The 16,831-nt window shown below is 36.6% G+C and overlaps 1 protein-coding gene across 4 annotated transcripts in view; it reads right to left on the reverse strand.

The window, feature by feature from the left end:
* ERCC6L2 (ERCC excision repair 6 like 2) overlaps window positions 1-16,831 on the reverse strand; it is a 158,518-nt gene that overhangs the window by 17,937 nt on the left and 123,750 nt on the right. For 2 of the 4 annotated variants that reach the window (XM_019940413.3, XM_019940412.3), the window contains exons 18-19: window positions 9,281-9,462; window positions 581-2,962 (exon numbers count right to left, since the gene is read on the reverse strand). In XM_019940413.3, the coding sequence (XP_019795972.2) occupies window positions 1,990-2,962; window positions 9,281-9,462 (1,155 nt within the window). In that variant the 3' untranslated portion in view covers window positions 581-1,989. Of the gene's footprint in view, window positions 1-580; window positions 2,963-9,280; window positions 9,463-16,831 lie in introns of those variants that run through there. The other 2 variants (XR_012332448.1, XM_033857844.2) reach the window with 1 other exon arrangement.

Genomic DNA, 16,831 nt, shown 5'->3' on the forward strand with positions numbered 1-16,831 from the left:
CTAATTTTTAAACTCCAGATCTGTACTTCTGCTCCCATTTTGACCAGCACTGAGAAAAATCTAAAATTAAACAGCATTTAATTACATTTGAAGAGTATAGAGCTAATATTTGTATGAACATCATTTTATGTTTCTAAGGTCATGTGTATGTAAAAAAATTAAAAGGTACTTTATTTTATGAAAGATACACTTCGATTAAAATGACTGAACCCTACTGTCTGATGAAGATGCATCTACTTTCTTTCTGAGCTCCTCGTACAGCTGACCCCACAGCAGTCTAACAACATTTATATGTCAAGTCTATCACACACTGCACAGCACATTCATTTTGTAGCAAGATCCTGGTGGTGAAATGTAGCATCTAATAAGTCTGGACACAATTCAGCTGCGAGCAGCCAAAAAAAAAAAAAAAAAAAAGACTAAGTCTATATAACCTAAAACAGAGAATTTTTGAACTGTGGTTCCCTGTCATTAGTGGGTCATGAAATCAACTTAGTGGGTTATGAAAGCATTAAAAAACATACATACACAAGAGCCAAAAGTGCAACAGAAGAGAAAATACCAAAATATGTTGCATGACTTAAGGGTAAATATTATTTCATAAACATTTTATTTCATTCATATATATGTATTAACACATGTACTGGGTCATGAAATAATATATATTTCACAGCTCTCAACACTGCCCTAGAGAAAAACATACTTGGCCATTCAGTCCCTTAAGAAAAGATTTTCTTTCTTTTTTTTCCCCATTTCTGAGCAATGGCTCCACACTGCGATGGCTGGATACTCCAAAGGCCCCCTCCCCTCAATACAGTAGCAATTCACAGTGATCTCTGAGCACCACCATTTCCTGGTTCACTGCTATTTTCTGGACATTTCCTCCCATCATAGCCCTGCCGGTTCAACTGAGGGAAAGTTGCCACAGTGTATCTGCGTGTGGGTCAGTAGAAGCCTCAGGTCCTGCTACCATGTGCCAGGCATGATGCCAGGGGCTTTACAGACCCGACTCTTTATACATATGGTTTCCTTTGTTTTACTGGTAGCAGTGCCTCACCTGTACATGTCGAGCTCCTAGCACAGCACCCATAGGGGCTGAGTGAATGTTTCCAAATAAGTGAATTCAACAACAAGCACATTCCATTGGTTATAAACTATATAAGTTAAGTTCAACAGAATATAAGAGTTTTAAATAAAATCAAATGTTTTCTCGTTGACTCATACTTAAAAAAGTGCAAAAGTACTATACAAAGCTTTATATAGTTGTACAAAAAGTTGATGCATTGGTGTTCTGTGGCTAATGATAATAATTGTATTACTTCAGCATCATGTATCATAAAGTTATACAACTTACTCCTTTGATTTTGAGTTTAAAAGCTTACTATTTTAATATACATCATGTATTCAGTACTAGTTATTACTTTTGTATAAATAATTTCTTAATAGCAGTACATGATACTGAGGGAAAATAAAACAGTTAAGAATTTTCCAAATGGTAGTAAGAAAGAAACTCATTAATATACATTTGATTTGGGGGCTGAGCATAATTTGGCCTACGACTTAATGGAATCTAGGAGAGTGAAACAAACCTTTTTTAAACTGGAAGGACGCTCATGTGGATCAAGTTCAAGCCCTTCATCTTTCATATTAGGAAATGGCTGCACACCAGCCAAAATGACTTATCTAAGGTCACATAATTATACAGTAAGAGAGATACCCCAGGTCTCCTGATAACAAACCCAGAATATTTTCCATTTCATAGAAGAGGTTTATACTATAATACAATCATATTTTTTTAAAAGATCAAATCAGCTATCAAGGAAAACCAATACATGATAACATTTTAGACTTAAAAAGAAAGCCCTAGAGCAAGAGTTTATTAAAAATATATGTTTACAACTGTGTAACATAATTAGTGTGCAATACAGTATTGTAAATATTGATGGCAGAAGTTCATTGGTTGTGGTAACTTATTTGTGTGTTTATGTATTACTCTTGGGTATTAGTTGTGCTTTCATCTGTATCACTGGAGTTAAATTTTTTCCACAAAAATTTCTCATTTGATTTCCAAAGAGGAGCTTCAAGACCCTCTTTCCTTTTGGAGGATGCAGCAGAAGGCACTTTTTCACACAGAGTCTCTATTACTGCCAAGTCGGTGAGTTTACTAAGACTCTCGTCATTCTGTTCATTCAAGATGTCCCAGAAATCTTTTGGTCTCTGTTTTGCTTTCTCCATGGGCCCTGAAAGAACTTTCTTTGGCAGTCGTGTGGGACTGTTCCCGTGACTTTTAAAGAGGTCATCAAGAATAGAGGTGTCACCAAGTAAGCTTACCACAGAAGTGTTTTCTAACACTGGATTTTCTATCTTTTTGTTTTCCACTTTGAAAAAGGGTCCATTTCTTGAAACACCCAATCCTGTGAGATCCTGTCGGTTTTTCATGGTATTTTCCAACTTTTCCAACTCATACGCTCCAGACTTACTGTTCAGGAAACAGGATGCTACAGTATCTTTGGATGCTTGGCTGTTTTTCCCATTGTTCGTCTCTTGGGTAGAGCTTACAGGTAATTTCTTAGTTTCCACATCATTACAAAGCACCTCTTCTCTATGGAAACTGTGATTTCGAAACTTAATTGATTTTTCTTTATATCTTTTTGGGCTGCAAATTTGAGACAATTTCTTGGTACAATTTTTAAATGCCAAAGTTACAGAATCTGACACCCTTTCTTTTATAAGAGACTCTCTTTTTTCAGACAGATTCCTGACTCTCTCTCCTTCCTCATTGGCAGATTTAATGAATTCTGAAGGGGAATCCACAAAAAATTCTTTTACCTCTGGATAGTGAGAAGCGTAAAAGTCTCTTAGCATTTTCTGTCGTTCTTCTGATGTGGCATTAGTTATATGTTTAGCAAATTCCTTTACAGAAGACAACTTAAAATAAGAAGCCATTTCTTCAAATTGTTTTCTGAAGATTTAACGAACAAAACCAGTGGTTATTTTTATTACATTTTATTTTTAAAGAGCTTGTCTTCAGTGTTATGCTATGTAGCAACAAAGCAATGCAATAGTATTCCTTTATCATATATTAGCTTAATTCCATAATGAACATGCATTTTGCACTTAGGAGAATGTGATCTCTTTCCTTACACTACTGAAAAAAATATTCTAGCTCATGAAATTACCAGCTTTTTAAGTTATTCTGACTTACACTATCAGGTATTTCCTGGGAATTGTGTGATCCCAGCATGCTGCTACTCCAGTCAGCCAATTTATGACTTACATGAGAATCATAACTTATATAATCTGTATTTGGAAATCTATATTGCATCCAAGATCCATGAAATAAAACTGTCAAAGAAGGGTCGTAATAAATAGAAAAGAGAAAATGCTGAAAAATTAAGACAGGAATTTTTTTCATCTATCTCTTCTCCTTCCACAAGTATCGATAAAATACAGAAATTTCACACAACTTTTTGATGAGCCTAAAGGAAAGTTCTAAACTGATGAACCTAGATTCTTTTTCAGTATTGATCTGACTTCAGTATAGATAGCTACACTATAGTAAGATGCTATTTGAAGAAATGCATTTCAGTCTTAGTATAAGATATTAATAAAAGCTGTTATATGCATATGTGAGGAAATGAGCCTTCTGAAACCCTGCTTAGATGGAAGTGGAAAGGTTGTTTAGGACCCCTGGGCACTAGACTCTGCTCCTTTCCCTAGGTGAGGGTTCTATGGACTGAACTGTATCCTCCCCCCAAATTCCTAAGTTGAAGCCCTAAACCCCAGTGTGACTGTATTTGGAGATGGGGCCTTTGGGAGGTAATTAAGGTTAAAAGAGGTCATAAAAAAATCACCAGAGAGCTCTCTCTGCCATGAAAGGACACAGTGAGAAGGTGGCCATCTGCACGCCAGGGAGAGAGCTCTCACCAGGAACCAAATCAGCTGGTACCCTGATCTTGGACTTCCCAGGCTCCAGTACTGTGAGAAGTAAATTTCTGTCTTTTAAGCCGCAGTCTGTGGTATTCTGTTACAGCAGCCCGAGTAGACTAAGATGGGCTAAGAGGGTATTGGTTTGCTGATGCTGAGTTTAGGCCATGAGTCAGGAGAGCCCAATGCTTATAAATGTTCTTTTAAACAAAAGCCACAGATAGTGCTGCAGCATATGATTAAAAGTCCCCAAATTGTAGAATTATATCTATTTTTATATATTTCCTTACAACATTCATTTATCCACTCAACAAATATTTATAGAGCCCTCTTATTTGCTAGGCACTGTAAAAGAAACTATACAACAGTGAACAAACCCCAGTTCCCTGTCTTCAAGGAGTTTATAGTCTAGTTGGGGGAGACAGATACATGAAAATCAAACCAGAAGGGAGTGATAAACCCCATGATGGAGGTAAATACGGCACCCTGTTGGCATCCACAGAAGGGGTACCGAAGCCAGTGATTGGTAGTGGGCAAGGTGGCAGGGAAGGCTTCTCTGCTGTCACCACAAGCCAGTCAGGTAAAGGTGAGCCAGGAAGCCTTCTAGGGAGACAGGGAACGTGCACGCGCCCAGTTGCAAGAAGACTTGGTGCACATAGGGGCAGGAGAGTCAGTCAAGAAAAAGGCTGAAAATCATGAGGGATCCGTTTGCCAATTTCAGAAGTTTGAATTTTATCCTGTATACAACAGAGAATCCTGAGGATAAAAAATGATTTTTTTAAATGTATGTAACCAGGAGCTTTATTTAAAGCCACTATTATTTTTGCCACTCAGACCAGGTTATATAAAGTTTGTGTTTCCTTTGATTTTAGTGGTAATCCATGCTGCAAATTCATGACTTTCTTTTGTGGCTTCAGATGAGTACTCTGGCTTCTAGTCCTCCCCACACTGGTCCTGTTACTTGTTCCAAATCCAGGTACTATCTATGCCTGATCAACAGCCACTCTCATTGCCAACAGAATAGTTAATAACACAAAAACAAGGTTCCAAATTTCTGTCCTGGATATGGCCAATGTTCTTGGTTGGAAAGCAACAAGTATGTTCTTAAAAAGTTCCAGTTTTAACTTCACATGAAGTAATGAAGTGTCATTATTTTGTTTATTAATCATCTCTGAATCATTTTCATGGCCTTTCTCATAAATATTTGTGCTGTGAAGATTAAGTTATTGGCAGGGTTACAGGCTGATGTCTTTTATTCATCCAAGACTTGGTAGTGTTTCAGCAGTTGCCAAAGTACTTTCACCTTTGCTGTGCTGACCTCATCCATGACCCTGCAAATCTGTCACCTCTGGGAGGAGAGGTGCTTCAGACCTTATTCTACCTGAGTAGTATGCAAGTAAACTGGGCTGTGTGGTTGCCCTTTACAGGATGAGCTATGATTACAATTCATTTTATTTTTGCCTTCTAAACTTGCTTTTGTAATTCTTGGTCTTTCTAAACACTCAACGAATTGCAAGGTACAACCAGGGGATACAAGCTAGCCACCACTTTGTGAAGAAAATTTTGTAGACACTCATAATCCATTTAGAGGTAGGGGCAGTGGTGGGGCAAAGGAAGCCAAAGTTAGGCATCTTTCAGTCTTTCATCAAGTGTACCAAGAGTATTTATGTATCACGGAAAAAATTCAATTTTTCTCCTTTTTTCTCGAGGAACTGAAGGAGAAGGGATGGAACACAGCTAAAACCATGTTCTTTCTGTCTAAGCTTTCTGAAGTGAAGGTAGGACTGAAACTTCATTCAGATAATCCATGAGGCTACAGCATAGTACAAATTCTTGATTCACATAAAGTTAGGATGGTTAGCAGGAAAGACGTGCTAGCAGTTTGGACACCGATCCCTAGTTCAGATGTTGGCATTCTAATATTAGACACCCTTCACCTTTTTATTTAGCATGAGGCATTTATCCCTAGGATAAGTAGAGGGAAAAAAAAAGAGGCAAAAACTAATCACTGTTAATACTTTTATTTTTATATACAGTACTAAAGGGGATAAGACACTTGTGCTTAAAGACTGGTAAAATGTATATGGTTGGTCTCCTAGCAAAAATAATTGCCCAAAGAAAATTACCCACAATTTACCCAAAATCATTGTTGTAAATCTGTTTGTGAGGAGTTGTGTTGCTATAGCAGTGTGGGGTGTTCACCTTTGTGGGCAACGGTGAGCAGCTGAGAGGCGTGCTCCAATCTGCCACACCAGCACCCGAGGAGCTAAGGGACAGGTTGCCTGGGAGTTGCCAAAACCCGAGGGAAGCATCTGGAACACGCAGAGCAACCACCATTTTCTTACTGTCCGTAGAAGTCATCAGGACCAACTGGACCACGCCTCCTCTCCCTGCTTACCTCAGTCACTACTTCTCAGTTACACATAACCACTGGCTTCTCATGCCCCTGCTAGTCTCTACATCCCTGATCCAATCCCCCATCCTTCCAGACCATTCCTCGGTGCCCCTGGAACCAGGCTATGATCTACTAACTCTCCTGTGTCTTCTGCCCAAGGGGCGCTCTGTCTCCTCCTGATACTGCCTCCCCACTGCAGCCCTCACAAGTCAAGATCTTATACCTCATATCCTTAAACCTCAGGGTTCATGCTTCCCATTGCTGCTTCCAGATCATTTTTTCTTAAAAACTCCTTCCCCTCTTTAAGGTTTATGCTATCCAGCTTAACCATTCTCACCCCCACCCCACCTTGTTAACTGACTTTCTAGTTGCTTCCTGATAGTGACTGAACACTCAAGATCCTGGATTAATGTTGTTTCCTTTCCCATCTCCTGCCATCATTCTTGATAACATCAGTATCCATGTGGATGTCCCACCCAACTCCTAGCCCACCAGTTTCTTGACGTCACCTCCACAGACTCGATTCCATGTTAGGCCCCTATTCCCAAAGTCATATACCACTAATGTCATTACCATTAACTGCACAACCTCCAAATCCCTGAATTCAATCATATGCTCCAGTTATCCCAATGACAACAATGCTGGAATATACCCTTCATCTCATCAAGTCCTCCAATTTGCTGACTCTTCTGCTTTCTCACTAACATCAGCCTCCCCTTTTCCAGCTTATGTTCAATTTTATAATCGCTTCTTTGCAAACATCCTTTAGCTTCCTTGCTTCTCTCTCCTTCTCCTGGTAAAACTCAGCTGTTTCCCTAGTCTGTGTCTGCAACTGAACAACTGAAGCTTGCTGAATGAAGTCTGCACAACTGCACAGATGGTTTTACTGGAATTGCTCTCAAATAGGAACTTAACATCACCCAGGAAGTCTAGCCCCACTAAGCTTGCTTTCCCACTTTATGACTTCCACTAATGACTTCTTTCATAATTTCTCTCTCCCCAAATCTCTTTCCCTCTGTGCTGATGAATTTATTCTCAATTAATTGAGGAAATATCACTGTATCTGTGCCCTTCTTTATCTCTTTCTCTTAATACTTCTCAAAGACTAGATCTTCGCCTGTGGTCTGGATCCCACCCTCTCCTGCCTCCAGGACTTCACTTTTTCTGTTATCACCTCTCTGGCATGATCTCGTTTTTTCCTATTAGTCTTTTTCCTCAACACACAAACAGGTTCTATTATCTTCCCAACTTAAAAACAAACTACACTTCATCCCACAATGCCCTCCAGCTACTGCTAGTTTCCACATCCAAACTTAAGGAGCAGTCCCAGGGGCTTGCCCTTTCACTGCTTGCCCACCTCACCCTGGCATCTGCCTACTTCTACTGCTCATGGAAAGGTGACCAAAGAGTTCTTCAGCTCCAGGGGCTTTCCCACTTCTTCTGATTCTGGTTCTCAGCAGCAGTCAATAAAGTTAAGTGTTCCCTCCTTTTCGAAACTCTCACTTGTCTTGGACTTTAGAACCTTGCACTGGGCCTCCTACACAGTAGGCCACAGTCACTCTCCAGGCTCAGTACTGGGGCTTCTCCTCTCCTCTCTGTGTTCTGTTCCTAAGCTGTTCACACAGTCTATGGCTATAAAAACTATCTGTAATCTATTTATAATCTCTATGCTGATAATTTCCAAATTTAGACCTCCAGTCTCCAAATCTCAGAGTAGCATATCCACTGCCCATGTGACATTTCCCTATATCTTCAAATTTAATATGAGCAAAAGAGAACTCTTGATTTTTTTTTTTTTACTTCAAACTTGTGTCTCTCCTAGTTTTCCCCATTCAGTGAATCCAGTCTGCTGCTTAAGGCAGAAAATTGGGAGTAATCCTGTCTTCTCCCCTTCCCAAAACACAGTTCAACATCAAACTGAATTTATCCATTCGGCTCTGTCTCCATGGCAACTACTCTATTGCAAACCACCATCACCTAGTTCCTTATGGTTTCCCCTAGTCCACTCTGCCCTCTTCCATGCAGAAGCTGGAAAAATCTTTTAGAAACATACATCAGATCATGTCATGCTTCAACAGCTTTCTACTGCAGTTGGAACAAAATCCAAATTCTTTTCTATAATCTACAAGGCTTGGCATGCTCCAGCCCCATCTATGTCTCTCCCTTCATCTCATGCCATTCTCTGCTTGATTTATTATGCACTAAGTACACCAGTCTTCTCTCAAAACCTCCTCCCTCTTCAGAAAGTTCTTACTTTGGTTCTCTGCTTCATTATCCTTCAGGTCTTAACTTAAATGTCACTCGTATAGAGAGGTCTTCCCTGACTACCTAGTAGAAAGGGAGTTATATCCCTCCCGATCCCATTATTCTCTATAAAGGAGGCCTGTCTACTTTTTTCCTATAACACACCATTTTATAATTATTTATTTATAAGTTTTTTTACTTTTGAAAATTTTATGGTTTGATGCCAACCCCCATCCCACTGTACTGTAAGCTCTATGTCTATGTCTCTTTTTTTACACTGTATATTTAGCTCCTAGCACAATGCCTGAGTGCATATTAGATGCTCAATAAATACTCAATGAGTGAATGAATATAATGCACTTAAGTATTTCACTTATATAAAATAATTTCATTTTTTATCAATTTGGGGATTAGCCTTCTTAAAACACTAAAACATTTGGGATTTTTTTTCTTTTTTTGGCCGTGCTGCATGGCTTGTGGGATCTTGGTTCCCCAACCAGGGACTGAACCCAGGCCACCGCAGCGAAAGCGCTCTAACCACTGGACCACCAGGGAATTCCGGGATTTATTTTTTAAAGTGTACAAATTCATATTTATCTGAAATATTCAGATGCCATGTATAGTTAAAATTCAAATAATTTGTGTATTTTACTAGGTAGTTATATTTCTTTTGAGAATCATTCATAAAGTCCAATGTTGTTATAGATGACATACCTGCGGATCCCTTTTGGTGTTTCTCCAATTATGAAGGTGGTCTGGCCTGTTCGGTAGACATTTTTCTTCTTCTGGCTTACAGGGTGTGAAATGTAAAGGGGAAAGGAAATGCTGCCTTCACTTGGTTGTTGGCATTCCTTTGTATGTGTTGATGTATCTCCCTTCATTTTTTCCTTGTATGTCTGAAAAAAGGATGAAAGCAAAAACTCTGAAAAAACAGTCATTTTTGGTTAAATAAGGAGACTGTCTTACTTTTTCCCAGTATTCTTTACAATCTAGTATATCATATTCTCCAAGTAATATCATTGTCAGATCTTGTTAGATCTTTAAAAAGATATTACTTGTAGCAGTGATGTGATGTTTCTCTTTTCTTTGTTTAAGATATATGCTAAAGATATACCTTTCTTAAAGATACAATAAAAGTAATGGTAATATGATGTTTCTACTGTCAAGACTATGGGTATACTGATACACATGCTGGCATCCACTCCCCTAAACAAGGATAAAAATTAATGATTATATAAATAATGGCATAAAAATGGGATGTTTAAAAAATTTAATTCAGCAATTTCTCTCAATATTATTAAGCAGACTTTTGGTTATTTAATCTTATATAAGCAGTCAAACTTTTAAGAAATAACAACCTTTATATAATAATGCAATACACTAGTTTTGTAAATCCTACTTCAATCTGGGTTGAAGTAGGATTGCAAGAATTATTAAACTTTAAGAAATGATGTCTTTGAGGAAAGTACTGTCAGCATTACTGACTGAAGCAAAGAATTGAAGTGGGTTGCAAGAATTACTTAGTGATTGTTAAGATGTTAACTAGAGGTGGTTGAAATTACAGATAGAATCACATTTATTTTACAGACTAAGGGTGTCTTGCATAATACAAATTGTTAAAAATAGTGAGTCAAGAAAAAAATAATTTTAAAATGTATGGTTCCATTTTCCCTGACAAAATGGTAAGGTGAGTATGTGGAAAGTCCCCATCTTATTCCAAAAACAGAAATATTGGATGCAATTTGACAACAACAACAAAATTATATTTGAGCTCAAAAGTAAGAAAGGAAAATCTCTAGATGCTAAAGCCAAGTAACATAGTGGTAGGTGGGAGCTGAAGCTCAGCAGCCCCAGGAATAGGGTCCTAAATTCTAGTCTGCAGGATTCCATGTGTAGAGGGAAAATGGAAACGATTTAACTCTCTGAATTAAAAAACAAACAAACAAAATAAAAACACAGCAGGAATTAAATGGATATCCAGTTTTCAAATTAAAGCTAGGAAAGCCCAAACTGGGGGCACAGGATAGAAACAGGCTCCCTTGTTACTCTAGATACAATCACTGGTGAAAACATGGAATGCCCAGCCTGTGCCATTTGTGGAATCTGATTTTGTAGCACTTGCATTGTATGGAAAAATCTAAGCTAAAAACCAACATAAAAAACTGGCCCAGAACCAGTGAAAACCATAGATCTCAATGAGGGGTGAATACAAAAATATAACATAGGAACACTTTTTAAATCTAGAGAATGCTTGTGATTCCAATGCGGGGGGGAAAAAAGAGTTCAGTTAAAAATTATAAAGAACACACAAAGCCCACTGCCATGAAAGTGGACAGATACAACAAATGTGAGAATCCATATCTGAGGAATTATAGATAACAAAGCAATCTGAAAGAGACTTTAACTCATTAGCATATCCAGAAAGATAAAGGAAGAACTGGGTATTGTAAAATACCAGATCTGAGAAAGAACCAAATACAAATTCTAGAAAAGAAATATAGGTTTGAAAAAAAATAGACATAGAAACAAACTTAAAATATGGGTTAAGCAGCAGGCTACACAGCCTTACAATGACAGTTGATAAATTGGTAGAGTAAAATTACTCAGAATGTTAGGCAGAGAGAGAGAGACAGAGAGAGAGAGAGACAGAGAGAGAGAGAAAGGAGGAAAGGAGGGAAGAAAGGAAGGAGGAAAGGAGGAAAAAAAGGAAGGCAGGCAGGCAGGAAGAAAGAAAGAAAAAAAGAAAGAAAGAAAGGAAAGAAATAAGGAAAGAAAGAAAGAAAGAATGGAAGAAAGGAAGACAGACAAGAAAGAAAGACAAGAAAGAAAAATTAAGAGACAGAAGACATGGCAGAAAACATACCAAAATTTCTAAAATATTAGAAGGAGATAACAGAAAATGGAAGAGATAATGTCAAAGAAGTAATGGCAGAGAAGGCATGAATCCTCAAACTGAAAAAGGAGAATCTCCAGTGTGAAAAATGAAAATAAATCTGTACCTTGTTATATCACAGATAAAGAGAATATCTTAAAAACTACCAGAGAAAAATAAGCTATCCCACAAAGAAATAATAATCAAACTAAAGGCAGACTTCTCATTAGCACTACCACCATCACCACCACCAAGAGAAGATAATGAGAGTATCTTCAACATGCTGGGAGGGAAAAACCGTCAACCTAGAATTCTAAACCCAGTTAAACTATCACTTAAGAAATTTGCAGGCATACAAATACTACAAAACACAGATTAGTAATTGTCAATGAGACAGTGATTTTTTCTTTTACAGGAGTTTAATGGGATTCAAGTGGCACATATCACTGAATGTTGGTAGGGAATGGCTTTCATTCCACAAATATTTACTAAGCACCAATACGTTCCTGCCACCATGCTATGCAGTTGAGAAGAAAAATATTTACATATACAAAGAGGCCCCTACTCTTAAGGGGCTTAAAAAAGCTGAGCCCCACCCCCTCCCATTTTTAGTTTTTTCTGTTTTTAAAATAAATCATTTATCTCTTTAATTTATATTCAAGTTCATTTCATTGAAATAAACTGAACAAAAGACATAATTATATGTTCTTTAATAGCAAACCACTTCTAATGAAAAGAAATTGACTTCTTCAAAATCTAGTGTGACTCACGTGGACAAACACAAAATGCCAGGTTGCCATTTTGAAACAGGGCTTTGCTTCAGTCAGTAATGCTGACAGTACTTTCCTCAAAGACATCATTTCTTAAAGTTTAAAACATTATTAATAAAGAGAGGAAAATGCTGATCTTTAAAGATAAATTTGAAAGAGATTTGATGCATTTATTTTACATCACAAGAAAACAAGATGAATGTTAAAAGTTCCTAATAAAATAGCTCATAATCTTTGATGATTCCCAAGAAATAATTATCCATTATTATAAGGAGGGATGGGAACGTTTACATGGGGATAAAGGGAGTAAACCGAAAGAGAAGGAATGGGGCCAACCAAGAACACTCCCTCCTCATATACTGCAATTTCTGAAGCCATGGAGAAAGCAGGCCAGGCCATGGAAATTTTCAATTATTTACATGACTACTCTGGGTCTTTCTGACCCTGGCAGCATTACAAAGCTCATATTTCGAACAGATACATTTTTTCTCAAGTTGATTTTACAAATTCTTCAGGAAAATTCAACTTTTCTATTCATAGCTATCAGACATGTGGATCTTTAATTTATGCCACATATTATACACTTAAAAACCTGATTATTTTAGATAATCATTAAAAGAGAAAAGCATTTGTTCTCTCACACTGGCTCAATATCCCATCTTTTACTTAAAAAATATCTAGGTTCAGTTTTCCATTTTAGTAGGGTAGTTTAACACTTACTGAAACAAGGCTGTGAAACAAAATTTTGTTTACTAATTATTTTAATAAACATTTTGATGCCCTTCTTATAAAAGCTGGTTTCACTATTTATAGTAAAATAGTATATCTTATAATAGCTGATATAAGGAAAATAGTGACAGTGCAGTTGCAATTGAAGGGACAGTTATAATTTATTATAAAGCGAAGTACAATGCCTGTGGCCAAGATGAAAAGATTCTAGACCATGTGAAATTGGACGCAAACTCTTTCACTACCGCTTATGTCAAAGTTGGGAAGTCATATGACACTGAGGCAACACTATGAAGTAGCAATAGTAATGAAGGGTCAAGTAATGAAAAATTCAGTAAAAATGAGCTGGACTAGGAAATTAAAAGATAACATTATCGCTCCTTAATATTATGGTAGAGGGTGAGATTGCTTGCTCAAGAAAGCAAAATAAACCCACTCTTCTTTCCACCAGAGAACAGAATGGCCAACAACTGGAACACTATGTCTGTATCTGATAGGAAATTTTGAGATCATAACATGAAGAAAGCAGAAAGCCCAGTTTCTGTAAAAGTCCCTAATTGCTCCTAACTTTTTCCTAGAAAGTTTCTTCTAAATTATCCAAGATTTGCTTTGAGAAATTACTTCTATACTCTGTGATTCTGATGAAGGTTTCCTTCCTCTTAAGATTTATGGTTATAATGATAAGGAGGGAATTATGAAGACAAGAACTTTGTACAGTATTTGTATAGTATAAATATGACTGCTAATAAGTATTTTAGAAAGCTTGACACTGAGTTTAATTTATAACTTAGTAATTGCTATGTTCATGATTATCTTCATAAATTATTGGATATTGTTAGGTATTTCTACTATGGTATATTTATGAAAGTAATCAAGTTCAACTTATGGTATCTTTATTAAAAATAAAGTGTAAAGAGTATAGTAATTATTTCTAAATAACATAAACATACAGTTAAAAGATCCATTTGCTGATGAGATTAATTGAATGGAAATGTGAGGTTACTTAAGAAGCTGAATTTATCAGAGAATATTGAAATAATAATCCTAATTTATGAGTGGTAATATGTCTTCCTCCTTTGGACGTATATGTACTATGTGGAGCAGCCAGTTGAATGTTGAAAAAGTAGAGGAAAACCCTCCCCCTTCAGAGTTAAACAGGCCTAAAAAGGTAAAAGGTCGGCCACGGCTAATTATGTTAAGTCCTAATCTGATTTATATAATTAAACATTTAAAACGTAACATGTTATTGTCAGAAAAGTAAATATTTGTCATTAAAAATAAAATTCGGAATATAAAAAATTAGTTCAACAAAAACATTAAATATGTATTATTTCTATAAATGGTAATTGTTTTCATATATTTTGGCCAAAACAGTCTCCTTACCTATCCACAATCAAATGTTTAATGTGGAAATGGCTCACTTCAAAGACTTCATAAATAACTGCTTTTTAAAAAATTGAAGTATAGTTCATTTACAATATTATATTAGTTTTAGGTGTCCAACATAGTAATTCAATATTTTAATAGATTATACTCCATTATTAAATTATTACATTATTATAAAACAAAGGCTGTATTTCCCTAAGCTGCATAGTAGTATATGATGAACATCTGTTTTGACTTAATTTTGATAAAGTTATAAAATCATTATTCATTTTTCTAATGTTTCTATAAAATATATTTAAAAATACATCATAAAATTACTATTTAAACGTGTATAAAGTATACAGTCTGTAAAATAAAAGCTATAATTTTAAGTTGTAAAAGATATACATTAGGATTACAATAAATAAGAGGGCACTTTTGTAGGGAAAAATTTCTTCTTTTAGAGTAGCCAAAATGAATTTACACTAGACCTAGTCAACTGTACATAATCCTGTACAACTTATTTCTTACTGTAAACTTTTAGGTTTATATTGGTTCTAGAAGGAAAATTTATCTTTAGATCAATAGTATGAGACATTCAAATGACCTTTGATAATAAATACTTTCTTTTTCCTTTGGACCCAACGTGTACTGTCCGTATTTCAAGGCATTAGACCTAAGCCAAATAGCAATATTAATAGCAATAGCCAATTAAAATATTGAACCAGTAGTTATTTTTTAAAAGATATAACTGAAAAAAGATAAGGTATATATAGATTTGCAATATGAAAGAGTAAGAAAAAATAAAACTGACTCTTAAAAAGTTTGCAGATAACAATCTTTGATGTCAGTGTCCTGAGAAAAGGAAAAAAAGGAATGTTCCCCCTACCTCACAGCCATATGATTACATTAGCATTTTTCTTTTTTCTCTGCTACATATGAAATTTATCTTTATATAATAGAAAACTTCATTGGAATAGTGCACAGAATGTTTAAGGAAAAAAACCCTCTTTCTTTGAAGTAAAAAATTTTGGAGGCAAATTACTAAAGAACTATAGAGGGCGCCTAGGTAGGAATAGCAAGGAAATGAGAAAAGTTGATAGGAATCAGTTTTTCCCATACACACCCACCTGTGGGCAACAAATGGGGCAGGAAATGTTACAATCCAGGAGACTGAGTTTCAAAAACAACCATGAACAGCCTCTAGTTCCCATTTTGGCAGGAGAAACACTATCGTAATCTCTACCATCTTTCTAAATCTCTTTGCGGCTATTACTGGAGACACATCCATAGGTGGTACAGATAATGCTGATTCCTTTTCCTCTGCTCATCTGTATCCCCCACAAGTACAGGAAGCTTGGAGGGGGACAATGTACGATGAAGAACAGCCTGATAGGACGGGTAGCCTGTCTATGATAGGCCACCAGGATGTAGTGAAATCTTTATTAAGCAATTTTGGAATGGATCTGTCTGCTGAGCCGGTTTCTCTAGAAAACCCCTTACAGAGGATATATCAGAACAAAGAGCAATGTATATTTAACAGCCACATTCACTGTTTTCTCCATAACTGGATGATCAGCCTTGATTAGTCACTGAGAAAACTGGAAACCAGGGAGATTTTCAAAGGCAATGGAAGGTCCCAATGGTTCTGACTTGTTGAGAAGCCTGAGTTTGGATTCTAAGATCACCAGAGGACCTGCCCATCACACGAAAGCTCTTTGGTTTACACCTTGCTCCTGAGAATAGCACAGAGCTTCACAAGCCAGTCTATGGTCATGGCCACAAGTGGGCACACCATGTAGCCAAACCCCTCACATTGGCCTGATCACACCAACTTTGTCATAAAGATTAAAAAAGAATCAAGTGCTCTTTCATTTTTTTCTTCCTTAAACCTTAAATAGTTAAGCCTGAGAGGCAGCAATGCTTTTGTTTACACATCTGTTCAAACAAAAGATTAAAAAGAAATCTCCCTTTGGGTAAGCGCCAAACCCTATAAACACATAAAAAGTCATAAACCTGCTTGTCTTTGCAAAGCAGGGAATCAGGAGTACCATAAAGACATATAGCACATGTAAATAAATTCATTCAAGTGGCATCTGAGAGTCTAAAAGGACAAAGACCTTTAAGGATCTTTGTGCAAGTGTGAAAACCTCTTATCTTTGAAGTAATCATTCAAGATTTCTGCCTGGAGGTAGGAAATATTACTGTAAATGCAGTTTTCCAACACTCAACAGAAACCTAAGGCAACTATGAGGTACCCCTGAATTGTCTTCACTCAGCCTCTGGAGAAAAGCCAGCTGGTTAGAGGACCCACCACGAATATACACTGAAGTATAATTTTCTGCATATGTTTAAAAATGTCATTCAAGTCTGAAAAAACAAACACTTAGATTCAAATCTAAAACATTTTTTTTTTTGGTGGTGAAGGGAGATTAAAGTTTGTAATTATGGTTCTCTTTTCCTCCTGGAAGGAGTAACCATTACAATTCAGTTTTTTATATAGATAGATATATATTTTCATTTTTGATA

Source organism: Tursiops truncatus, chromosome 6 (genome assembly GCF_011762595.2).
Source record: "Tursiops truncatus isolate mTurTru1 chromosome 6, mTurTru1.mat.Y, whole genome shotgun sequence".
NCBI classification, from domain to species: domain Eukaryota; kingdom Metazoa; phylum Chordata; class Mammalia; order Artiodactyla; family Delphinidae; genus Tursiops; species Tursiops truncatus.